This window comes from Phyllostomus hastatus, unplaced genomic scaffold (genome assembly GCF_019186645.2).
Source record: "Phyllostomus hastatus isolate PE091 unplaced genomic scaffold, TTU_PhHast_1.1 phas_contig_34, whole genome shotgun sequence".
In the NCBI taxonomy this organism is placed as follows: Eukaryota; Metazoa; Chordata; class Mammalia; order Chiroptera; family Phyllostomidae; genus Phyllostomus; species Phyllostomus hastatus.
The window spans coordinates 12,700,257-12,726,730 of record NW_025333857.1 but is presented as its reverse complement, the minus strand read 5'-3'; the positions used below and the strand labels follow the sequence as shown (position 1 = coordinate 12,726,730).

Sequence of the window (26,474 nt, the reverse complement as noted above, 5' to 3'; positions counted from 1 at the left end):
GGGAAGCCCTGCAGGCACACACAGAAGCTCCCAATTCACTGCACATGGGGCAGCCTTGTGTGTGGGTACCACAAAGTTTTGCTAGCTCTGAACTTTCTTCAGGTGAGGTAGTCCTGCATGTGTGTGCAACAGTGCCACACTCTCTCTGCACTTTTTCTGGATGAGGCAGTCCTGCATGTAGATACCACAGCATTTTGCTGGCTCCACACTCTCCAGGAGGGCAGCCTTATGTGAGCACACAGCAGCACCCCTTTATCTCTGCACTTTCTCTGGACAGGGCAGCTCTGCAGCATCTTTCTAGCTCTGCATTCTCTCTCTGGGAGGAGTCCTGTGTGCTTGTGTAGACCAATGAGTTTGTAAAGCATTATCCTGCTGTACATGCTGGATCAGTCTCTGGGTACAGGGACCTCTAGTATGCATGCTATCCTACCCTCCTGTTTCTGCTGCATCTCCCTGCAGGACTGGTGGCTGTGGACACACTGTAGCACCCTGCATGTCTGAGAGAGAACTGAGTAGAACTCCTGACCATTATCCATGTGTAGGAGAAATAAACAGTGGTGCTCAGTGGTTCCTCTGATGCCAGATTGCTCCCTCAGCTTCCAGAGAACTCTCACAGTTCCCCTAAACAACTCTGTACAGTCTCTCTGTCTTGTTTATTGTATAGAAGCTGTTCAATTGCCTCAGAGTTGTCTTCTAGGAAGAACTGCTCTAAATATAGGTGTATATCCAATGTGTTCTTGTGAGGGAATGAGCTCAGTGTCTACTTATGCCACCATCTTCAACCTGGTAAAATGTTTTAGAATGTATGTATTATGTTCAAAACCTATTTGGAGACCTACTAAGCATCTAAGGACTCTCTTCCAGGACTGATAATCAGCTAGAATAACCACCACTGTGGCAACAATTACTGTGGTTAGTCAGCGCCTAGGGCTACTTGGTAGAATGATCATTCTGATTGGTCAGGTATAGTTTCTGATTGGTTAGTGTCTGAAACAGACCTTTAAGCTTGGCCAGCTGGGACAACCTAAAACAACCATAAGACTCTTAATTTTTTTGTGTTCCTATATGAACTAATGGGACTGAATGCTTTTGGGCAGTTAGCAACTAAAAACTTGTTGAAACTGGCTATCTACACCTGGCTGCATTCATGTCCCTCCATCCCCACCCTGAGATGTGTCCTTTGGAGATCACCTGGAATTGTATCTAGTTAATACACACAGCTAAGACTATTAGTCAAGATGGAGGCATAGGTAAACACAACTCACCTCCTTACACAACCACATCAAAATTACAACTAAACTATAAATAACCATCACTCAGAACCATCAGAAATAGAGTTGAATGGAAGTCTGACAACTACATAATTAAAGAAACCACATCCATCCAGACTGGTAGAAGAGGTGGAGACATGGATGAAACTATCTCACACCCATGTGTGTTGGATAAAAATTTAGGAGGGACATTTTGTGAGAAAAGAGTCCGAGCCCCAATCTGGGCCCCCAGCCCAGGGTCCCAATGCCAGGAAGCTAAGTCCCCATAACTTCTGACTACAAAAATAGGTAGGGATCGAGTTGGTGGAAGAAACTTCTGGAGTCCCAAGAAGTTCCTCTTAAAGAACCCACATACAGACTTACTCAGACTCACTACATCTGAGCTCTGGCACCAGTGGCATACAGGGAAAAACTGCACAGTCTAGCATCAAGGCAGGAGCTAAAGGACAGCTTCTTCTAGACAGAAAGGTGGACAGGGGCCACTCTCCCTTTTCTGAACCCTCCCCACACAGAGCCCCAGAGCTGGCAGAGGGGGTTCCATATCTGAGACTCCGTCAACCTGGCTAACAGTTTGTCCAGCCCTGGAGATCCCCTGAGACTCTGTCCACCTGACTTATAGGCTCACCCAAGCTGTTAACAGTGAGTGCCTTTTCCATATGAATGGCTGGTCTTGATTCATGCTTCACAACTTCCTGAATCCTCTCAAGAAACAGCCAGCCTCAGTGAGCCTCCAGCTCCATACCTCTTGATAAGTGTCCCCTGCCCAGCACTAACAACAGCCAGCCTACATTCACAGCTTGACTTCACCTGGGAATCTCCAAGCCCAGCACAAGTAGCAGCCATCTCACATTGCTTTATAGCTCAGACAGGGTGGCCCTGGACAAAACAGAGGTAGGGGCTGACCTTGGCCTGCACCAGCCAGGAAATCCCAGAGCGTGCATACCCATTGGACAGCTACTGACCACATCAGAGCACCACTATCCTGTCCCTACACAGCTGATCCTCCACAGTGGGCAGAGGTTGGTGGTCAGTGATCACAAACTGTCCCTGCAGCTGAATAGGCTGAGTAAATCCTTCCCATTGACCTGCCAACAGCAATCAAGGCTCAACTACAAGAGGAAGGTATACTCAGCCCAAATGAAGGATACACACTGAGTATCCAGCCTGGGTAACAGAAGAGGCTGTGCCACTATACCCTACGAGACACCTACTACATTAGGCTATGCTACCAAGACAGGGAGTCATAAAAGTTCTACCTAATACAAAGAAACAAACACAGGGAGGCTGCCAAAATGAGGAGACAAAGAAATATGGCCCAAATGAAAGAACAGATCAAAACTCCAGAAAAAGAATTAAACAAAATGGAGACAAGCAATCTATTAAAACACTGGTTAGAAGGATGCTCAAGGAACTTAGTGAGTACCTCAACAGCATAAAAAAAAAGATCCAGATGGGAGGGGGTGTAGGGGAATGGATGAAGAAGTGAGAGGATTAAGAAGCACAAATTGGTTGTTACAGAATAGCCATGGATATGTAAAAGACAGTATAGAAAATGGAATAGCCAAAAACTTATACCCATCACCCATGGACATGAATAATGGTGGTGAGATTGCCTAAGGAAGTGGTGGGTGCTGGGTGGTTGCAGGCAAAGAGGGAAAAATTAGGACAACTGTACTAGCATAATCAATAAAATATAATAAAAAATAAAATCTTTATAAAGTGAAAAATATACACTGCCATTTCTAGTGAAGATCAAATGTTATTTGGGGAAATGTGGCCACAGAATACACTTGTAATACATAAGCCATTTGTGTCCCAGGTGAGTTAGGGGACAATGCTCAGTACTGGCCTATTAACACATTCAGCTAAAAGCTCCTGTTTGGCACCTCTATCAACCCCCCTTATTTCCAGTGACCTAATGTATGTGCTTCATAATAAAAGAGGCATGAGCTCCCCCTTGCTCCTATGCCTTGGGAATATCATCTTTCTCTTACCTGGAAAAGTCCATTTCTGATACCTCTCATTGAGGCAGCTCTGCCTTTAGGCCCCAACTTATTGGCAGCTTGTGAAATTACAATTGGGAACAGATCTGGCTACACATGGGAGAACTTTCTGCATTGTATCATTGAGGTCAATCAAGGGGACATACAGTGCACATTGATCATTCTCGGTAATTGTTTTTCCTAGAAGAAAAGAAAACAGGTCTTTCCCATCAAACACTCTCATCACTGTTTCATTTCTTCCAGAACCCTCTAAGCAAGTATGTGTCAAGCTTTGATGTAAATCACCTGTGCATCTTGTTAAACATGCTAATTCTGATATAGCAGGTCTGAAGTAGAGCTTGGCTGCTGATTATTCTATTGAGGTATAACTGACAACATTATATTAGATTCAGGTGTACTACATAATGATTCAATATGTGTATACATTGTGAAATAATCACCACAGTAAGTCTAGTTAACATGTGTCACCATATGTATTTATTAAAAAAAAAATTTTTCTTCTAGGAATTTTTAAGATCTACCCTAAGCAACTTTCAAATATACAATACAATATTATTAACTATAGTCACCAAGCTGTACATTACACCTCCCTGACTTTCTTACTGGACATTTATAACTTTCGGCTCCCTTCTCTGATTTTGCCTGTGCTCACCCCTACCTCTGGAAACCACCAATCTGTTTTTCGAGTGTGTTTTGTTTTATATTCTACATATAAGTGAGATCATACGGTATTTGTCTGTCTCCATCTGGTTTATTTCACTTAGCATAATTCCCTCAAGATCCATACATGTTGTTGCAAATGGCAAGATGTCTTTCTACTTTATGGCTGAGTAATATTTGTGTGTGTGACATTTTCTTTACCCATTAATCCATTAATGGACACTTAGCTTGTTTCCATATCTTGGATATTATAAATAATGCTGCAGTGAATATGGTAGTGCATATATCTTTTTGAATAAATGTTTTCAATTTTCTCAGATAAATACCCAGAAGTGGAATTGCTGGATCATATAGTTCTATTTTCAATTTCTTTTTGAGAAACCTTCAAACTGCTTCCATAGTCACTGTACAAATTTGCATTCCCACCAACAGTGGGTTCCCTTTTCTACACATCCTCACCAACACTTATCTCATCTGGTAACAGGTGTGAGGCACTAGTTCATTGTGCATTTGATTTGCCTTTCCTTGACTATTAGTGATGTTGAACAGTTTCATGTACCTGTTGGCCATCTCTAAGTCTTCTTTTGAACAAATGTCTACTCAGATCCTCTACATCTTTTTAAATAATTGGGGGTTTTTTTCATTCTTTGCTCTTGACTTGTATGAGTTCTTTATATATTTTGGGTATTAATCCCTTATCGAGTATATGATTTGCAATTATTTTCCCTCATTCAATAGGTTGAATTTTTGACTTTTGATGGTTTTGCTTGCAGGAGATGTTTTGTTTTAGGTAGTCCCACTTGTTTACTTTTATCTATTTTCTTTGCTTTTGGTGTCAGATTCAAAAATTATTGCCAGGACTGATGTTAAGGACATATCGCCTATATCTTTGTTTAAGAGTTTTATGGTTTGGGGCCTTATGTTTAAGTCTTTTATCCATTTGTGTTAATTTTTGTTGTGTAATATAGTCTAGTTTCATATTTTTTGCATGTGGCTGTCCAGTTTTCCTATCACAATTTATTAAAGAGACTGTCATTTCCCCATTGTATATTTTTGGTTCATTTGTTGAACCAAAAATGCCAGTACCATATTTTGTTAATTACAATAGCTTTGTAATATAGTTTGAAATAACAGAGTGTGATTGCTCCATCTTTCTTTTTTCTCAAGATCACTTTGGTTATTTGGGTTACTTGGTTCTTGTAGCTCCATACAAATTTTAGGATTGTTTGTTCTATTTCAATGATAAAAAAAGAAAAGAAATACTGGAATTTTGGAAAGGATCACATTAAATCTGTAGATTGCTTTGGACAGTACATTTTATTTTTTAAAAAAACACATTTCTTCAAATTCATGAGCATGGACTATCTTTTCATATAATATTTGGGTTTTCTTGAGGGTGGGAAAAGAGGATGGCTGGAGTAGGGGGAAGTGGTGGGGGAGAAATGGAGACAACTGTACTTGAACAACTAAAAAAAAGACTTGTGTTTTCTTTCATTTCTTTCATTAATGTCTTATAGTTTTCAGTGTACATATCTTTCACTTCTTTCATTAAATTTATTTCTAGGTATTTTATCCTTTTTGATACAATTGTAGGTGGAGAGAGTGGGTATCCTTCTCCAGTTCCTGTAAGATCAACTTTCAGCTTTTCACTGTTGAGTATAATATTAACTGTGGAGTTGTCATGTGAGAGTTTTTTTTTATCATAAATGTATGTTGAATTTATTTATCATAAGTGCATATTGTATTTGTCAAATACTTTTTCTACATCTATTGATATGATTATATGATTTTTATCCTTCCTTTTGTTACTGTGATGTATCACATTGATAGATATATGGATGTTAAAACATCCTTACATCCCTGGAATAATTCCCACTGGTCATGCTGTATGATCCTTTTAATATGTTATTGAATTAGGTTTCCTAATACAGTGGTACCTCAGTACTCATCATTAATTCATCCTGGAACTCATGACCAGTGCCGAAACTTACAAGTACTAAGCAAGCAGCAAGTGATGAAGCATTTTTCTCTAGTGGTGTCATGACTCACACAAATTCTGGCACGTGCAATGAGTCCTGAGCAACCACTGAGTGCTGAAACATTTTTTTTCTCATAAAAATGCAATGAGTACAGGGTTTGACAAGTTCTGAAACCAATGAGAACTGAGGTATGAATGTATTTTGTTGAGGATATCTGTATGTATGTTCATCAGGAATATTGGCCTGTAATTTTCTTTTCTTGTAGTGTCTTTGTTTAGTTTTGGTGTTGGGGTAGTGTTGGCCTAGTAAAATGAGTTTGGGAGTTTTCCCTCCTCTATTTTTTTGGAAGAGTTTCAAAAGAATTGGTATTAACTCTTTTAAAATGTTTGGTGATAGAATTCCCCAGTGAAGCCATCTCATTCCATACTTTTGTTTGCTGAGAGGTTTTAAATTACTGATTCAATCTCCTTACTAGTAATCAGTCTGTTCAGATTTTCTATTCCTGATTCAGTCTTGGTATGTTGTATGTTTCTAGGAATTTATTCATTTCTTCTAAGTTATCCTATTTGTTGGAATATAATTGTTCACAGTAGTCTCTTATGCTCCTTTGTATTGCTTTGGTATCAGTTGTAACATCTCTTCTTTCATATCTGATTTTAGTTGAGTTCTCTTTTTTTCTTTGTGAGTCTAGCTAAGGATTTGTCCATTTTGTTTCTCTTTTCAAAGAACTAGCCCTTAGTTTCATTGATCTTTTCTATTGTCTTTTTAGTCTCAATTTCATACATTTCTGCTCTGATCTTTATTTCCTTCATTCTACTAACTCTGGGTTTCATTTGTTATTTTTATAGTTCATTAGGATGTAAGCTAGATTGTTTGAGATTTTTCTTGGTTCTTAATGTAGGCATTTATTGCTATGAACTTGCCTCTTAGAATTTCTTTTGCCATATCCAGTAAGTTTTATTATGTTCTATTTGCACTTTCACTTAGAAGAAATCACAAGGGAAATTAGAAATAGCCTTAAGACAAGTGAAACATGGGGTGCAGGTAAGACAGTGCTAAAAAGAAAATGTATACTTGTAAATAACTACACTAAAAAAGAAAGATCTCGCATCAACAACCTAAATTTATGATCTAAAGCAGAGGGAAATAAAAAATAGAGTAGAGATAAGTAAAATAAAAAATAGAGCAGCAGTAGAGAAAAAGCAATGAAACCAAAAGTTGGTTCTTGCAAAAGATCTAAAATAGAGCAAATTTTAGCTACATTGACTAAGGAAAAAAGAGGAGACTCAAATTGTTTAAATCTGAAATGAAATTGACAACATTATTCATTTTACAGAAATAAAAATGATTCTATGAGAGTACTATGAGCAATTATACACTAATAAATTGGATTAACCTAGATGTACTTGAAAAATTCCTAGAATCACATAACCCACCAAGACTGAATCATGAAAAAATAAAAATATAAATATACCTATAACTAGTAAACAGAATGAACCAGTAATCAAAGATCTCTCAACACAGAAAAGCCCTGGGTAAGATGGCCTCACTGATGAATTCCAGACAATACTTAAAGAATTTACACCAATTCTTCAAAAACTCTTCCTCAAAATTGAAGGGGAGGGAACCCTAATACTTACTAACTCATTCTATGAGGTCAGCATTACCCTGATACTAAAACCAGACAAAGGAAATACAAGAAAACTAAAGACTAATAGTCCCTTCTACATATTGATTCAGAAATCCTCAACAAAATACAATCAGACCAAATTTAGAAGCATACAAAAAGTATTATACATCATGAACAAATAGAATTTATTCTTGGAATGTAAGGATGGTTCAATGTATGAATATCAATCACTGTGATATTACACATTAGCAGAATAAAGAGAAAATTCATGGTCATCTCAATTTATACAGGAAAATCGTTTGACAAAATTCAACACCCTCTCATGATAAAAAAAAATAAACTAAAAATAGAAAGAAACCACTTCAAAATAACAAAAACCATTTATGAAAACCTACATCTAACAACATACTCAATGGTGAAGACAGAAAACTTTTCCCCTAAGATGAAGAACAAGACAGGAACACAATGTCCGCTACTGCCATTCAACACAGTATTGAAAGTTCAGAGCATTAAGCAAGAAAAAGAAAAGTCAGACCATGCAAGTCGGACAGGAAGAAGTAAAATTATCTCTGTTCTTAGATGATGTGATCTCATATATAAAAGCCCCAAAATCCTAGTAACAAAAAAGAGTCTTAGAATTAATGAATAAATTCAACAAAGTTGCAGGATACGAAATCAATACATAAAAATCAGTTGCATTTTTATAAACAAATTATGAGCAATCCAAAAAGAAAATTTAAGCAATTTATAATAGCACCAAAAATAATAAATATTAAGGAATAGACTTAACTAAGGATGCAAAAGACTTCTACACTAAAAATTATAAAACATTGATAAAAGAAACTCAAGACACAAGCACATGAAAAGACATCTTGTATTCATGGGTTAGAAAACTTAATGTGAAGCTGTCATCACTGCTCAAATTAATCAACAGATTCGATTCAATTTCTATCAAAATTCCAATGACTTTATTTGCAGAAACAGAAAAATCCATCCTGTAATTCATGTGAAATCTTAAAGGATCCTAAATGGCCAAAACAATCTTGGAAAGCAGAACAAAGTTGAAGGTCTCATACCTCCTGATTTCAAAGTTACTAGTAATTAAAATAGTATAGTGCTGCCCTGACCCATGTGGCTCAGTTGGTTGGGCATGGTCCCACAAAGCAAAAGGTTGCCAATTTGATTCCCAGTCAGGGAACATGCCTCAGTTATGGGTTTGGTCCCTGGTCAGGATGCATGTAAAAAGCAACCAATGGATGTTTCTCTCCCTGTTTCTCTCCCTTCTTTTCCCTCTTTATTAGATAAATAAAATCTGAAAAGTAAACAGTATACTACTGGCATAGAGACAGACATACAGACCAAAGCAATGGAATAGAATAGAGAGCCCAGAAACAAACTCTTCATATATGATCAGAAGTGTGCCAAGATCATTCAATGGAAAAAGGACAGTCTTTTCAACAAATGGTACTGGGAAAATTGTATATCTAGATGCAAGGGAATCAACTTGGATCCATACCTTATACCATATACAAAATGAATCAAAGACTTAAACATAGGAGTCAAAAGTATAAAACTCTTAGAAGAATACAGGGAGGAAAGAAGTTTCATAATAATGGATTTGGCAGTGACTTCTTGGATCTGACACCAAAAGCAAAGGCAACAAAAGAAAAATTATATAAAGTGGATATTATCAAATTTAAAAGCTTTTCTTCATCAAAGGGTACTATCAACAGAATTTTTTAAAAGGCAACACACAGAATGGGAGAAAATTCAGTTGACCCTTGAATAATGCCAGGATTAGGAGTGCCCACTCCCCACACAGTCAAAAATCTAAAACTTTTGTCTCCCCCAAAACTTAAGTTGTTCCTCAGTATATACAGGGTATTGGTTCCAGGACAGCCCCTCCACTCCCCTCTTCCCACAGACACCAAAATCTGCAGATGCTCAAGTGCCCTATAACAACTGGTGTAGCTCAATGCATACAGTTGACCCTTCACATCCATGGACTCTCAACCACAGATCAAAAACAGTGCAAGTATTTATTGGAAAAAATCTGCATATAAATAGACCAGCACAGTTCAAACTTGTGTTGTTCCAGGGTCAACTATATTTGTAAGTCATAAAGCTGATAAAGGATTAATATCACTTTCTCTTAAAGCAAACCACAACTCAACAAGAAAACACAAAGCCTTGAATAGACATTTCTGTAAACAAGATATACAAATGGTCACTATACAAATGAAAAGATGTTGAACACCACTAGTAATTAGGGAAACAAAAACCACTTATCATCCTTTAGAACTGTTATTATCAAAGAAACAGAAAACAGCAAGTGTTGACCAAGATGTGCAGAAATTGGAACCCTTATGCACTGTGGGTGAGATTATGAAATGGAACAACTACTGTGGAAAATAGTATGGAGGTTCCTCAAAAAATCAAACATAGAATTACCTTAAAATCCAGCAATTCTACTTCTAGTATACATGCAGAACTGAAAGCAGAAATTTGAAAAGATATTTGTACACTAATATTTATAGTAGTATATTCACAATATCCAAAAAGTGAAAACGACCCACATGTCCATGAAGAGATGGCTGGATAAACAAAATGTGGTATGTACTTACAATAGTATATTATCCAGCCTTAAAAAAAAGAAATTCAATGTATGCTAAAACATGGATGAACCTTGAAAACATTAAAGTGAAGAAAGCCAGACACAAAAGGACAAATACTGTATGATTCCACTTAAATGAGGTACCTAGAGTAGTCAAAGTCATAGAAACCAAAAGTAGAAGAGAGGTTACCAGGAACTTGGAGAAGGGTAATGGAGAATTAATGTTTAACCAGTACAAAGTTTAGATAGGGATGATGAAAAAGTTCTAGGGATGAATAAATTTAATGGTGTACAACAATATGAATGTACTTAATGCCATTGAATTGTACACATAAAAAGTTCAAATTATAAATTTTAACAAATTATCTATTTTATCACATTTTTTAAAAACTCCCAGTTGTTGGTGTCAGGGGGCATTTTTATATTTCCCCTAACCTTCCTGTGTCTTTGTGAACAATATGACACTGGGCCCTTTAGAGCCCATTTCTTTATGGTCTGAGTTCACACCTTCTAGCATCACTTGATCAGACAAACAGACAAGACTCTGGTATGCTCAGCTATAGCAGAAGGAGCAGTAACTGGCTTTGGCCATAGTTGCCTGATCTAAGAGACAACCTTTACCTAAAATCCTTTCCTTCAGTGGTCCTTAACCTTTGAAATCCTTTGAACATCTGATAAAAGCTAGAGCCTCTTGCTAGAAAAACGTCAATAAACTCAAGACTTCTGCTTATAATTTTAAGGGTTTACAGCTTCCCTGTGGTCCCCTAGGAAATCCAAAGACCCCCAAGTTAAGGACCTTTTATTCGAAAGTGACCTCCAAGGGATGTCTATCCTCTTACTCAAATAGCAGATGTCAGCTAAGGGTCAGCTGCTTTTCTGTTTTACAGACAATGTTGTTAGGGGTATTATTATGATGGACCCTGGCCCTGCCAACTCCAGGAAAAGCTTAACAATCTCTACGAGCACATATCAAGAGACTATCAGCAGGGATTAACTATACATACTCAAGTCTGCTTTTGTTCAACCCTCCTGGATTTAACCTTGAGAAAATGAAACCAAAGGAAGGAAAGAAGTAATGGACCTGGTTACTGGAAGGAATTTAGCAAGAAAACAATAAACCAAATACTCTTTGGACTAAAAAGACTGAGAGGCTTCTTTAGAGACCTTTATCTCTAAAAGTTACCAACACATTCCTGGCACATTATGCCAAGAAATCCTTCAAATGTTTCAGCTGAGAGGGGCTGACATTCTCTGACTGGCTTGACATTACTGTCTACCATTTTCCAGCAGAATGCTCACAGACCACAGGAAAGCTGACCATTCCACTGTGGCATGAAGAAAACATGCAAGTGAACATTTTTAGTTGGGCTCAAAATAGGCATGATGAATGATCTGAAAGCCTCACATAAGACCCTGAACTTGTGTCCCATGTAGCCTGAGGACTGCAGCCTCCCCCTTGACTTGGCTAACACTACAGGTGCATATGTCACATTTTTCTCTTTCCCAGTGCAATGGGCCTTGCATCGGGCCTCGCCTAGCTGTGCAACACAGACAAGTCTTCTGCCAGACACTGGATGGCATCACCTTGCCATCAGAGCAGTGCAGTGCCCTTCCAAGGTAAGAGAAAACCATGGGCCTCCTTTCCCCAGACCCTGAGTCAATAGCATGGAAAGGTGATAGAAAGAATAAATGTTTGTCCTCCAATCTCCCACAGCCCCAGAGTTCACATACCCTTCCTTTCACCTCAGTTCTCCCTAGGCCACTGGCCTCCCTGCACTTGCCAAATGGGACAGGCTGGGCTTTCCTTTCTTGGAGATGAACAGTACACAGATTCCTCTGAAGGAAGCCTGATACCACAAGACCTGAACTAGCCCCAGGGTGAGCAAAAGGTCAGGTCCACAAAGTGACCAACAGACCTTAAGGGCTCCAACAACCCCTCACTCTTGTTGACCCCCCTCTAGAAGTTATGTTGCCATGAGGGCCTTTGTCCCTCTGTCTCTACCTATTGTCCCTATCTAGCCTCCATTTCCTGTCATATCTCCTTGCAGGTATTCCCTTGGGGTGAGGGCCCACCACCTCATGAAAGGCCCCAGCCCCTGAGACTAGCTCCAGGCTCTGCCTCTGCCAATCCACATTCTGGGTAGAGCTCATTCTCAGGTCTTGCAGTGAGGCAGACCTTGTAGAGATAAGCAGAGTCCCAGTTGGAGGAAGTGGCCTTCTGAGATATTGCAGCCTTTGAGTACCCAGGTCTTGCAGCACTGGAGGGAAGGTCTTGAGTTACCCATAATTATTGGTTTTGCAGCATTGTTTTCACATCTGCCCCCCACCCTGTCTGGCTTCAGCCCCCACAGAGGCAAGCTCTAACCCTGCCACCCTCCTCCTACAGGCCTGTGAGCACCCAGAACTGCTGGTCAGAAGCCTGCAGCGTACACTGGAGAGTCAGCCTATGGACCCTGTGCACGGCGACCTGCGGCAACTATGGCTTCCAATCCCGGCGTGTGGAGTGTGTGCATGCTCGCACCAACAAGGCAGTGCCCGAGCACCTGTGCTCCTGGGGGCCCCGACCTGCCAACTGGCAGCGCTGCAACATCACCCCATGTGAAAACAGTATGTCCCAATCCCAAAAAACTTTCTGCAGATTCCCCACAGGGCATCAGGTGCAGAGAATAGTCCCTGGGCCCAAGCCCGAGCAGAGGGCATTGGATCAGGCTTCCCATGAATTGTGAGCTGGGGCTAGAGTTAGGTATTTTCATGGTGCATGGGTGTGTGCAAAGATGTGTGTACACATATTTAGGCCACAAAAGATGGCTGGGTGTGCCCTAAAGGCTCCCTCCTGGCGCTGAGAGAGAGCCAGGTGCTGTTGGCCAAGTGCCAGATGAAATCAGCCTCCAGCTCGCCGGCAGTTGCTTGGCTGGTGTCCACAGGTAACAACTAAGCAGCGACTCTTTGAGGGGCAGGCTGCTACAGAGAAAGCACTGTTCCTAGTAAAGCAGCACACAGAGTGCTTTCCGCTTAACAGGCCCTGCACCCATCACAGCTGTGCTTCTCACAGAATAAGGACCTGCTGATGACCTCCCTTGCCCCATAGCACCGACCAGACTGATCCCTGCCCTCAAGACTGACACTCCTTCACGCCCTCCTCCTTAAGGTCTGATCCTCCTCAGCCTAACACCAGCATTTATATCCCTGTTGGGTAGGGATCTACTTTTTTCTTCCTCTGGACCCAAAACAAATTGAGGGTGCTTCCCCACAGGGAAGGCAAAACATGAGGCAAACAACAGGAAATTTTTACTCGTTGCAGCACTCTTTTCTCCCAACAGGGCCTCGCTAAGCATCAGAGTCCCAGGGCTGAGGCAGATGCCCGGGAGGCTCACAGTTCCAGTTGCTTTCTCTGCACTGGGAGGGGTGGTCTTTGTCCTCCTGTGTGGTGCTGACCCATCTTTGTGGTAGAAGTTCACCACATTCAGTACCAATGTTCAATGAAAGTAGCAGACTCATTATGTCAGTCAGAGGTGTCCACAACCCAGATTAGCACTGGTAGTGAGGAGCGATCCAGCCCTTGCCAATACTGAACTAGAGTGCCATGGTCTTTTGGCAAGGCCTAGTGAGGGGAAGGTGTAGAGAGGCTTAGGTGGAGAATACAAGAAAATGAAGCTTCCCCAGGGAAGGAAAGTTCTCACTCTGGGGATGTGGCCATCAACTAGGGCCTCACTAACATGCTGCCTCGAAGTACAACAAATTCTAGTCTTTCTGGGAACCATCTCAAGGAGGAAAGTCACTTAACTAAAATACCATGTGAGAAGGCGAGACTGCCTAGGACGTGAGGTGGTCCTACAGAGGGAAATGACAGGCACTCTCAGGAAGGGAGGGAGCTATCAGAAAAACAGCAGAGCAGCCTTAGGGCAACGCCCCAGCATTCCCCATTGCCATTCAGCAGCAGCTGCAGCTTGTTGGCAGCCTGGGGCAAGTGACTGAGACCCGCTGGAGCAAGGTCAGCCCAGGGAGCTGGGCAGCAGTGGCCCCTCCAGGACAGGAATCTGGTGTCCAGGGCAGACCGGGTACCCACAGCCTCTGTTTCATGTTACCTTTCTGTCCCCTTCCCCCACCCTGCCCTTCTTTCCCAGTGGAGTGCAGGGATACCACCAGGTACTGCGAGAAGGTGAAACAGCTCAAACTCTGCCAACTCAGCCAGTTCAAGTCTCGCTGCTGTGGAACCTGTGGCAAAGCGTGAAGACAGGGCACAGGGAAAAACTCCACCCTGGCCGCACAAAGGACTCACGCAACCACCTTGAACAGAACTTAAGCTTTCTTCATTTTATTTATTTATTTCCCCCTCCCTGCCCCCAACCACACACTCTCATCCAACCCCTTCCCCCAGCACACCCCCAGACATGAGGACCTCAGCATGTCTTCTCTTTCAGTTGGATGGAGGACAGGATGTTGGGAAAGGACAAGGACAGATGTCTAAAGGAGGTTGCAGAGCTGACCAGGCCAGACAGCAGGGGCTTCCCTGCAAAGCTGGCTTCCTCCCAAACATGGGTCTTGAAGAGACCTAGGAAAAGGCAGACACAGCTCCTGGAGACAGCAGGGAGCCAGAACTCCCAGCAGGCATGACGACAGGGTCCCAGATGGTTTGCAAAGCATTGGTCCAGACGTTGGACAAGCAACTGTGCCTTTCCCGGTGGTACACTGTTAACGCAGGAGGAATATGCTGTCCCTGTCTCCTCCTCTGCTTTTGCCCCTCAGCCTTGGGAAGGGCAAGCAGAGAGGGAGGACACAATGCTGAGGCAGAACCCAGCTTAGAACTCAGCTCTGCTGGTGGGGGGTGGGGGACACAGAGCAACGAGAACTCAAAACTTGGACATGTAGGAGTAGAGGAGGAGACAATCCGAGTAAGCCTAAAGCGCACAGTGCAGAGAATGAAGTAGCGAGGGCAGAGGGGACAGGAGCAAAAAGAAGCCTGTGCATGATCCTCAGTGGGGCAGTGGAGTGAGACGGGGGAGGAAGGAGCAGTCAGGAGGCTCGCAGAAGGGCTCTGAACCCTGCCTGTGCTCATGGGACTCTGTAGGCTCGGGAGGGGATGCTCAGAGCTCTGCTGCCCTCACAGAGGCTCAGGCTTTAGTGAAAGACCCTCCGTGGGGTGGAGAGGAGTCCCTGCTCCCCATGCTGTTTCAGTGAACTTTCTGCCTCCACACCCATGGCAGAACCACCCCTGGCATTTCTTTATCTAGGTCTAGAGTCCCCCATCCTGGACCTCACTGCTAATGTGAGCCGGGGCATTCTGAACATGAACAGGTTGGGTTTTCTGCTTGGATGGCCTATGCTGCCCCACTTAAGGAGCCAGGGACTACAGTCAGTCTTCAAAAACCAATTTAATCAGCTAGCCAGAGAGCAGCCATCAGGTCATAGCAACCACTCCATTCCAGAGCTGGCCAGGGCGTGGACAGCAGGCCTTCACAGCAAGAGTTGCCCTCCTATCTCAAGCAGGCTGGGGCAGGACGACCGGACAGGGTGATGGGGTGTGGTGGCAAAGCCAAAGGATAACATTTCCAGGACCGTCCTCAAAGGCTTTTCAACCCATCCCCCACACACACACACACAATTAACTACTAGACATCAACATATACCAGACTGGATGATTTGGCAAATGACACTCACTCAGCAAGTGGCTTTGGACAAGTGATTTTGGCCACCTCTCCCTGAGTGGCCACAGTTTAATAGTCACGGCAGGGCAGGGTGGCCAGAGCCACTCACCCTTCAGGTGAAGCACCACTCCCTCCGGGGCGCCACTGACACCATGACACATTTCCAGCCAGCCTGGAGGGAAGAGCTGAGGGGGAGAGACATTGCGCTGCACCCTCCCCAGGTGAGCTGTGGACCATGAGGTGAGCTTCTTTCTTCCTCAGCACAAAAATGGGCTCTAAGGAATCATGTTACTAAAAAAATCAGTGTAATGTTTATTTAAAATAAAAGAGGATGTTTTCTATGTCTGTATATCTTTTGTGAATATTTATTAGGATTTCTTGTATAAAAAGTGCAATATTAATAATTGTACATTGTCATCCAGAAAACATAGTATTTGGGGGACATTTTAGTAACTTTCTGCAGTTGTGTTCCTGTAAACTCAGTGGTGATTATTGTATTGTTCCTGTTTTTAATAGAACCTGATGTTTAATTCTGGATCCATTCACTGTGTACAGAATACATTGTACAAACTAACATGGGATGATGGGGCAATAAGTGGGAATTTATTTGTGACACAGTAGTTACACACAGAATGAAGGAAGACAAATTCTATTCTACTACTAATGTGGTTGATTATTTCTAGTTCGATAGCTATTAAAAACCAGTGGCCAATATTCACATTTCCTACAAAGCAGGTGTCCTCCATCTCTGCCATGTGCCTGGTTGGACCCTTTGAAAGTGGGTTTCAGAGCAAGCTTGGAGGACGTGGGTTTGGGGTAGGAAGCCGCATGCTCCTTGCATGAGATGAATGTTCATTTACTGTTTGTTCTGTGAATTGTGACTCAGCAGCATCCCAAGATTATTAGGGCTGCTGAATAATATGGAAGGAGGCACCTTCTCCTCTAAAACACAAAACTGTATTTATATTTTTTGTACAGATAATACAGCTTATTTATTTAAATCGTGTTGTCTGACTCTCTCTTAAGCTCAGCCGTCCCATCCTGTTTTGTGCAGGGGGAAAGGGCGGTGCCTGGCCACTTATGTATGTTTGGCTAAAGAGGAAGAATTGCAGTTTTCAGCTTCACATGGGGGCAAAGGGCCCACACCTGGAGGGGCCAGCTCTATAAAAGGACCCAGAGGAGCTACAGTTGTAGGTGTGCACATATTCCGACTTAGTGCTGCCCTTTGACAGTTGTCTTATGTATGACCCTATGTAGTGGGAAGATGGGAGCCACAGTACCTTTAGGAAGAAAAGCAAGCACAGGCACATCTAGGTAGATGCAGATTTGGGTGCAGGAGGAGTCTCACTCCAGGCTTCCTGGATTTAAAGACTTCAGGATTTGGGTTTGGAATGCATGCCTGAAAGTGAGCACTGTAAAGTAACTGCATGCTGGAGTTGTAGATGTTCACTATTGGCAGGGACTGACATTTGTAAATCACTGCTACATTTAATCCTCACATCAACCCCATGATTGTCCATTTACATATGGATAGATACATAAATGGAGATAAGTCCAGAGAAGACCAAAGTCACCCAGCTGGTGGACCAGATTCAAACTGGAGTAGTCTGGCTTTTTAGTCAGAGCCTTGCTTTTACTCACTATGCTATCTCCAGCTCCTCTGAGCAACAGCCGACCACGTGTGGCCACCTTAGCATGTGCCCCTATGCTTCCCTACTGCTTGGAGGTTGGTAGAGATGACAATAGTACATTTTACTGGAGTGGTCATTTTCTCATCCCCTAAAATCAATTATGGCATTCTTGGGCTCTTGGGTTCCTTATTTTTAAATAAAGCCACTGCAGAAAGTGTTTTGTTTTTTAAGCAGCATATTACAGGATTCTTCATAAACAGGCTCTGGTAAAAGGGCAGCACGTCTCCAGGCCCAGGTGATAGCCATGCGTGGACCACTGTGGGAGATGTGCCCGCGGACCCCAGCCTGAATGCCACCCTCTGGCTTGTTTCCCAGCAACTGACCTCAGCACATCACACCCTGTTGGGCAGTATAAAAATATTCCAGAAAACTCTTGAAATTCCAATTATTTCCTAAGGCATTTTAGGTTTTGCTTTAAAGAAAAATCCAATGCTAGAACTATAAATACATACCAGCAACCAAAGTGCTACAGAAACTCCAGTGGAGGGGAATGAGTCAGATTCCAGACCCAAATTCCAAGAAGGCTAAATGGTGGGAATGCCTCAAGCAGATCATATGGAAAATTTTCCAGCCAAAATGACAGCAGAGCAAGGAGTGAAAGAGTCCTACCCAGGTGCCACCAACCACAGCATGAAAGTTTGGGATGTTAACCACAGGCCACTCCTAGGCTCATAACTGCCCACACTAGAGTCCTCTGCTTGGCCTCAGATGTTTCCAGGACACTGGCAAGATGAACCCAAGAAATCTGTGAGTCCTCTAAGACTAGAATGGTCAACAATCCCAAAAGTCATTTATGCCTCAGCTTCTTCACCTTTAAAAGAGGATACCTCATAGGTCAGGGCTGCTGTGAACAAACTATTAGTTATTCCATGTCAAGGAAATATAAGGGTGCCTGGTGTGTCACTGAAGCACTCACTGAATGCTAATTGCTATTATCATCATCCAAGTAACCTTAGAGAGATGAGGAGATGAAGGACAGAGCTGGCAGAAATATCACATTACTTCCTACTGTCAACATTGAAAGATTCCCCCATGTTTTTGATTGAGAAGGACAACAGTCATGCCTTGAAAGTTCATTACTATGACAATAGTGTAAACAATAGAGACATTAGGGAACCAAGCTCCATTATTTTCGAAGAAAACAGATCAGTCCATGTAGCCAAGTCAAAGACTCAGCAAAATACTGGCAAACTTCCAGAAATGCCTCCAAAGACAGATGTTACCTTATGATCCAAATGTACAGCCTAGTCTCAATACAAAATACCCAAATGTACACATAAGTGCTATTTCCTTTAATTTACTTTAAAAAAATGGAGAAATACTCATTCATGAACAAATATACAAGTGAATTGAAAGCTAAAAATAAGGTTATTTAACTTACCAGGTGATATATTTTCTCATAAACAGAATGCTATTATCCACTAACCTCAGGTATTATCCTGCAAATAAACTCAAAAGAAATAATCCAATTTTATTAGCTAAAATTAGACAACTTAGATCTCACTAATCCATCTGTAGGGCTCTCCAAAATAGGCAAATTCACCCACAAAGGAAAATGGAAAGCTTGGGTAGGATGGATGAGAGAGAAGGATGAAACTCTTGGAGAACAACCTGGTGAAAACTCTTTGGTGAATTAAACCACAGAAGGATAAATTAGGAAACAAAATAAGGTGCCATCTCCTTGCTTTTGTCTCTCTGTCCCTTATTTTATTCAATGAGCCAGTTACGGTTTAAAGACTTCAGGATTCAGGTTCGGAATGCATTGAACGTGAGTTAAATCAGGGAAGGTTACTGACCCAAGTCACATACCACCAATTAGGAAAATATTGGTGTTAATGCAAACCTTGAAATAAACAGTAAAGAACTATTGGGTTGGCCAAAAATTTTTCCCCACATGATAGCTTTAGCAACACTTAGCTGTCTTTAACTTCATTCAAAACAATTTTGGTAGATTATATTGCAACAGCTGTCATATCAGCATGTATTTTTTAAAAACTTAAACCAAATTGGAGAAGTTCATGTGGCCATACTGAAGATGGAAGAAAATAAGCAACATTTTTGGCCTATTATGCTTTATTATTTCAAGAAAGGCAAAAATGTAACTGAAACCCAAAAAAAGATTTCTGCAATGTATTGAGAAGGTGCTGTGACTAAGCAAATGTGTCAAAACTGGTTTGTGAAGTTTTGTGCTGGAAATTTCTCAGTGGACAATGTTCCACGGTCAGGTAGACCAGTTGAAGTTGATGACAATCAAATTGAGACACTAAATGAGAACAATAAATGTACAACACAAGGGAGATTGCCAACACAAGGGAGATTACTCAAAATAGCCAAATCAATAAAGTAACTGGTGAAAATGAAAATTGTCTTTTATTTTACAGAAAAAAACTACATAGGCCTTTTTGGCCAACCCAATAAATACCCAATTAATTTTTTAAAGGATATTTTATTGATCATGCTATTCCAGTTGTCCCAATTTCTATCTCCCCCTTCCACCCAGTACCCCCCACCATCATTCCCCCTCCTTAGTTCTTGTTCATGGATCATGCATATAAGTTCCTTGTCGTCTCCATTTCCCATACTATTCTTAACATCCCTCAGTCTACTTTGTACCTACCAATTATGCTTCTTAATCCATGTACATTTTCTCCATTATCCCCCTTCACCCTCCCCACTGATAACCCTCCAAGTGATCTCCATCTCTATGATTCTGTTCATGTTCTAGTTGTTTGCTTAGTTTTTGTTTTTTTAGGTTCAGTTGTTGATAGTTGTGTTTGTTGTCATTTTACTGTTTGTATTTTTGATTATCTTCTTTTTCTTTAAATAAGTCCCTTTAACATTTCATATAATGAGAAGATCCAAGATGGAGGCATAGGTGGTCACACTGTACCTCCTCGTGCAACCAAAACTAAGGACAACAAGAATTTACAAACAAAAAACCACCAGAACAGAGAGAAATGAACCGAACGGAAGTCTGAATACCATACATCCAGTCTGGTAAGGAGGGGCAGAATTGGAGGCCTACAGAGAGGGGTCGAAGGGTACCAGCAGGACAAATCGGTGGCTGGCAGATGCGCATACACAGGGCGCAGACCACAGACTGCAGCTGATGGACCAGTGGCAAACCCTGGGTGCAGGAGGCAACCAGCAGACCCAGTGAGGTGCGCAAGGCAGCTGGCTGTCTGCAGCCGCACTTTCACGAACAGAACTTAGTGAAAACGGGCAGCACAACACAGACCGAGCATCCCAGGGACCCAGCACTGGGAAACAAAGCCTGAAGGCACGGATTGAAAACACCTGTGGAAGTTGAGGCTGGGAGATTCTCTCAGCCTCACAGGAGGCTCCTTGTGTTATAAGGTGCAACCAAGAGGTGGAGACCCCAAATAGGCATTTGAAATGGGGTCCAGAACTTAAGGTGTCCAGGAGATTTTTAGATGTCCTCACTCCCACTCCCCAGGTGTGGGTTGGGGGAAGGGACAAATGGAGCAGGGCCTTTGAGAGCTGTTTCGCATAGCAACAGCCTTGTAGCTAACCTCTGGTGTGGTCATTTAATATATCTATAGCCTTTGGCTGGTCGCTTAGATATGTTAAATAGCTGTGGCCATGCTCTGAGCCAGGGGAACAGAAGTAACTACCCCACCAAGACGTGACTGGGGGGCAGGTCCCCCAAGTTAACAGCGCCTGCATGGGAGCTCGGAGAAGATTGGCTCCATGACATGGGGTCACACCTGCCCAGACCCACAATGGTGACCAGAAAAGCTGGAGAAGACAGCAGATTGAGGGCAAGTGTGCCCAAGTGTAGGAGGAGTCAGAAATAGGGCTGCAGAGGAAGACTGGCGCGGGGATTTAAACCCAGAGGCGGCAGCCCTGAGGGGGAGAACCATGCAGCTGTGGAAGTGCTGAGAGTATCACAGCCATTGGAGGGAGAACCATGCAGCTTTAGCAGAGTGAAGACTCCTGCAGCCCTGCAAGAGAGAATCACCATGCGGCTTTAGCAGAGAACCGCCACTCAGCTTTGGCAGTGTGGCAACCCTCCCCCCGCACTTTGCAGCCATTGTGCAGGGGGAGAAGCACACGGTTTTGGCTGAGTGGGGACTCCCGTGACCCTGGGAGAGAGGACCACATGCCTTTGCCAGAGTGGGGACCCCCGCAGCTTTAGAAGGGGGAACCACCACCTGGTTTTAGCAGAGATCCCAGCGACACAGCTGAGGGTGCCGGAACCCAGGGAGGTCTCCCAGTCGAGATGGAGTACTAACTGGGAATAACCAGAGGACTGCCTGAGCCATGGACTTCTATTTCCTTTCCTGAGATATGGTACTCTGGACTAGGCAAAGGGGGAAGGAAGGAAGGACTGTGTCTGTTTGTGGGTGTTTAAGGGACTTTAGGATTTTTTGATAAAGACATTAGGTCACTACTTTAAGTTTGTATAGCATTAAATAAACATTTCCTTTCCTTTTCATAAATCTCTGGCATTGAGAGACGTCTTTCCTCTGGCGGCGGACATAACGGACCTGGGGGCTTCTTTCAGTAATAGTATATCGTCCCAGGCCCCCCTTGTTTGTTCTGTAACACTTGGAGAAACCCACAGAGTCTGAGAGAGTGCACAAGCCCACCCGCCCGGGAGCCAGCACCAGAGGGGACCAATTTGCTTGTGGGAAGCGGCAAGGGGGACTGGAGTCCTGGTGAGAGCGGAGCAGGTGCCATTGTTCCCTCTTGGACCCCGCCCCCACATACAACATCACAACCCAGCGACTGAGGTGCCCTGCCCTGGTGAACACCTAAGGCTCCACCCCTCATATGTAACAGGCGCAACCAGACCAAAGGAAAAAAAATAAATTAAAAATATGGCTCAAACAGAGTTTAAAAGCCCCAGAGCCAAATTTTTTTAAGCTACCGAGAAATAGCCAACCTATCAGATGCACAGTTCAAAGCACTGGTGATCAGGATGCTCACAGAACTGGGGGACTTTGGTCATAAATTAGATGAAAAAATGAAGATTACAATAAGTGAAATGAAGAAAAATGCACACGGAACCAATAGTGATGGAAAGAAAATTGGGTTTCAAATCAATGGAAGGGACCAAAAGGAGGAAAGGAACAACCAAACAGAAAAGAATGAAGAAATAAGAATTCAAAAAAATGAGGAGAGGCTTAGGGACCTCCAGGACACCTTTAAACATTCCAATATCCAAACTATAGGGCTACCAGAAGGGGAAGAGGAAGAGCAACAAGTGGAAAAGTTATTTGAACAAATAATAAAGGAGAACTTCCCCAATCTGGCAAGGGAAATAGACTTCCAGGAAGTCCAGGAAGCTCAGAGAGTCTGAAAGAAGTTGGACCCAAGGAAACACACACTAAGGCACATCATAATTACATTACCCAAAATAAAAATGAAGGAGAGAATTCTAGAAGCAGAAAGAGATAAGGGGACAGTTACCTACAAAGGAGTTCCCATCAGACTGTCAGCTAATTTCTCAAAAGAGACCTTGCAGGCAAGAAGGGGCTGGAAAGAAGTATTCCAAGTCATGAAAGGCAAGGACCTACATCCAAGAATACTCTATCCAGCAAAGCTTTCATTTAGAATGGAAAGGCAGATAAAGTGCTTCCCAGATAAGGTCAAGTTAAAGGAGTTCATCATCACCAAGCCCTTATTATATGAAATGTTAAAGGGGCTTATCTAAGAAAAATAAGATAAAGATATGAACAGTAAAAAAAGACATCAAACTCACAGTTAGTAACAAGCACACCTAAAACAAAAGCAAACTAAGCAAACAAAGAGAACAGGAGTGGAACCACAGAAATGGAGATCACATGGAGGGTTAGCAACAGGGAAGTGGGAGGAGGAGAAAGGAGAAAAAGATATAGAGAATAAGTAGCATAGAAAATAGGTAGAAAATAGGAGGAGGGCAGGAATGGAGTGGGAAATGTAGAAGTGAAAGAACTTATGACACATGAACATGAACTAAAGGGGGGGAATGTTGGTGGGAGGGGGTGGGCGGGGGGAGGGGAGTGAAGGGGGAGAATGGGACAACTGTAATAGCATAATCAATAAAATATATTTAAAAAAACATTTCATATAATAAGGGCTTGGTGATGGTGAACTCCTTTAGCTTTACCTTATCTGGGAAGCACTTTATCTGCCCTTCCATTCTAAATGATAGTTTTGCTGGACAGAGTAATCTTGGTTGTATGTCCTTGCTTTTCATCACTTTGAATACTTCTTTCCAGCCCCTTTTTGCCTACAAGATTTCTTTTGAGAAATCAGCTAATAGTCTTATGGGAACTCCTTTGTAGGCAAGTCTCTGCTTTTCTCTTGCTGCTTTTAAGATTCTTTGCCTTCAATCTTTGGCATTTTAATTATGATGTGCCTTGGTGTAGTTCTCTTTGAGTCCAACTTCTTTGGGACTCTCTGTGCTTCCTGGACTTGTATGTCTATTTCCTTTGCCAAATTAGGGAAGTTTTCTTTCATTATTTTTTCAAATGCTTTCAATTTCTTGCTCTTCTCCTCCTTCTGTCATCCCTATGGTTCAGGTGTTGGCACTTTTGGAGATGTCCTAGAATCTTCATATATTCTCTTCAGTTGTTTTTGTTTTGTTGTTTTGGTTTTTTTTGAATTCTTGTTTCTTCATTTTGACTGTTTATTTCTTCCTTATGTTTCAGATTGTTGATTTGAACCCTGACCTCCTTCCCTTCACTGTTGTTTCCCTGTGGATTCTTTTTTATTTCACTTAATGTAGGCTTCATTTTTTTTCCCTTATGCTTTTGCCATACTCAATGAGTTCTCTGAGCATCCTTATCACCAGTGTTTTGAACCCTGCATCTGCTGGGTTGGCTATCTCCATTTCATTTATTTCTTTTTCTGGGGTTTTGTTCTGTTCTTTTATTTGGGCCATATTTGTTTCCTTGATTTGGAAGCCTCCCTGTGTTTGTTTCTGTGTATTAGGTAGAGCCACTTTGACTCCCTAGGGGTCTTAGCTCACCTGTTAAGTTGTATGGAGCAGAGCCTTAGGTATTCACCAGGGTAGGGCAACCTGCTTCACTGCTTTGTGGCTCTGTATGTGGGGGAGGGATCATAGAGCAGAAAATGCGACTTCCTGGCTGCTGGAGGCTTGCTTAGCACTCACCCCACTTCCAGTCACTTTACCCACTTCCCATATGCAATTGGTGCCCTCATAGCTATTTCCCTGGTGTTGATTCCCAGAGCAGGTAGGTTTGTGTATGTTCTAGGACTGTGTGGGCCCTTTAAACAGACTCTCCTGAGAGACCGGCAGGTTCTTCCAGCACCCTAAACCCCACTGGTTTTTATAGTCAAAAGTTTTGAGGCTTTATTTTACTGGTGCTGGAACCCTGGGGCTCAGATCACTCACTCCTCAGGTGTCCTTCCCAATTTCTATCCATCACACATGAATGTGGGACTCTCATTCTGTCATCTGCCACTGCCACCACCTCACCACCAGCATCTCGCCACTGCCACACTGTGTCCTTTCCACCCTGGCTCCCCAGCTCCACCTCTCCTACCCATCTGGCTGAATATGGATTCTTTAAATCCTTGGTTGTCAGACTTCCATACAGTACAATTTTCTGGCAATTCTTAGTGTTTTTTGTTTTGAGGTTAGTTGTGATCCTTTTTTTCAATATATTTTATTATGCTATTACAGTTGTCCTATTTCCCTTTATTCCCATCCACCCTGCACACCCTCTCCCACCTGCATCCCACCCCCCTTTAGTTCATGTCCATGGGTCATATATATAAGCTCTTTGGCTTCTACATTTCCCATACTATTCGTAATTTCCCCCTGTCTATTTTCTACTACCATTTATGCTACTTATTCTCTTCACCTTTTCTCCCTCTTTCCCCCTCCCATTCCCTCACTGATAACCCTCCATGTGATCTCCATTTCTGTGGTTCTGTTCCTGTTCTAATTGTTTGCTTAGTTTTTGTTTTTGTTTTAGGTGTGGTTGTTAATGATTGTGAGTTTGCTATCATTTTACTATACATGTTTTTTTATCTTCTTTTTCTTAGATAAGTCACTTTAACACTTCATGTAATAAGGGCTTGATGATGATGAACTCCTTTATCTTGACCTTATCTGAGAAGCACTTTATCTGCCTTTCCATTCTAAATGAAAGCTTTGCTGTATACAGCAATCTTGGATGTAAGTCCTTGCCTTTCATGACTTGGAATACTTCTTTCCAGGCCCTTCTTGCCTGCAAGGTTTCTTTGAGAAATCAGCTGATAGTCTAATAGGAACTCCTTTGTAGGTAACTGTCTCCTATTCTCTTGCTGCTTTTAAGATTCTCTCCTTCTCTTTCATCTTGGGTAATGTAATTATGATGTGCCTTGGTGTGTGTTTCCTTGTGTCCAACTTCTTTCGCACTCTCTGAGCTTCCTGGGCTTCCTGGAATTCTGTTTCCTTTGCCAGATTGGGAAAGCTCTCCTTTATTATTTGTTCAAATAAATTTTCCACTTGTTGCTCTTTCTCTTCTCCTTCTGGCACCCCTATGATTCGGATGTTGGAACATTTAAAGATGTCCTGGAGGTTCCCAAGCCTCTCATTTTTTTAAATTCTTGTTTCTTTATTCTGTTCTGCTTGAATGTTTATTTGTTCCTTCTGCTCCAAACCCTTGATTTGAGTCTTGGGTTCCTTCCCATCACTGTTGGTTCCCTGTAGACTTTTCTTTATTTCACATAATGCAACCTTCATTGCTGCCTGGGTCTTTTTTATGCTGTTGAAGTACCCAGAGAGTTCCTGGAGCATCCTGACAACCAGTGTTTTGAACTGTAATCTGATAGGTTGGCTATTTCTTCACTGCTTAGTTGTATTTTGTCTGGAGCTTTGGACTGTTCATTTGGACCATTTGTGTGTGTGTGTCTTTGTGTACCTGTTACATAGTAAGGAGCAGAGGCTTAGATGTTCACCAGGGACAGACAACCCACATCACTGAGTTGTGACACTGTATGTGGGGGAGGGGTCCAAGAGG

The 26,474-nt window shown here is 42.3% G+C and overlaps 1 protein-coding gene across 2 annotated transcripts in view; it reads left to right on the top strand.

Moving 5' to 3' along the window:
• Nucleotides 1-16,777, top strand: part of ADAMTSL1 (ADAMTS like 1) — a 924,426-nt gene extending 907,649 nt beyond the window's left edge. For both annotated transcript variants that reach the window (XM_045840784.1, XM_045840785.1), the window contains 3 exons: nt 11,665-11,774; nt 12,544-12,764; nt 14,282-16,777. In XM_045840784.1, coding sequence (XP_045696740.1) covers nt 11,665-11,774; nt 12,544-12,764; nt 14,282-14,388 — 438 coding nt within the window. In that variant the 3' untranslated portion in view covers nt 14,389-16,777. The remainder of the gene's footprint in view (nt 1-11,664; nt 11,775-12,543; nt 12,765-14,281) is intronic.
• The last annotated feature ends 9,697 nt before the right edge of the window (nt 16,778-26,474 follow it).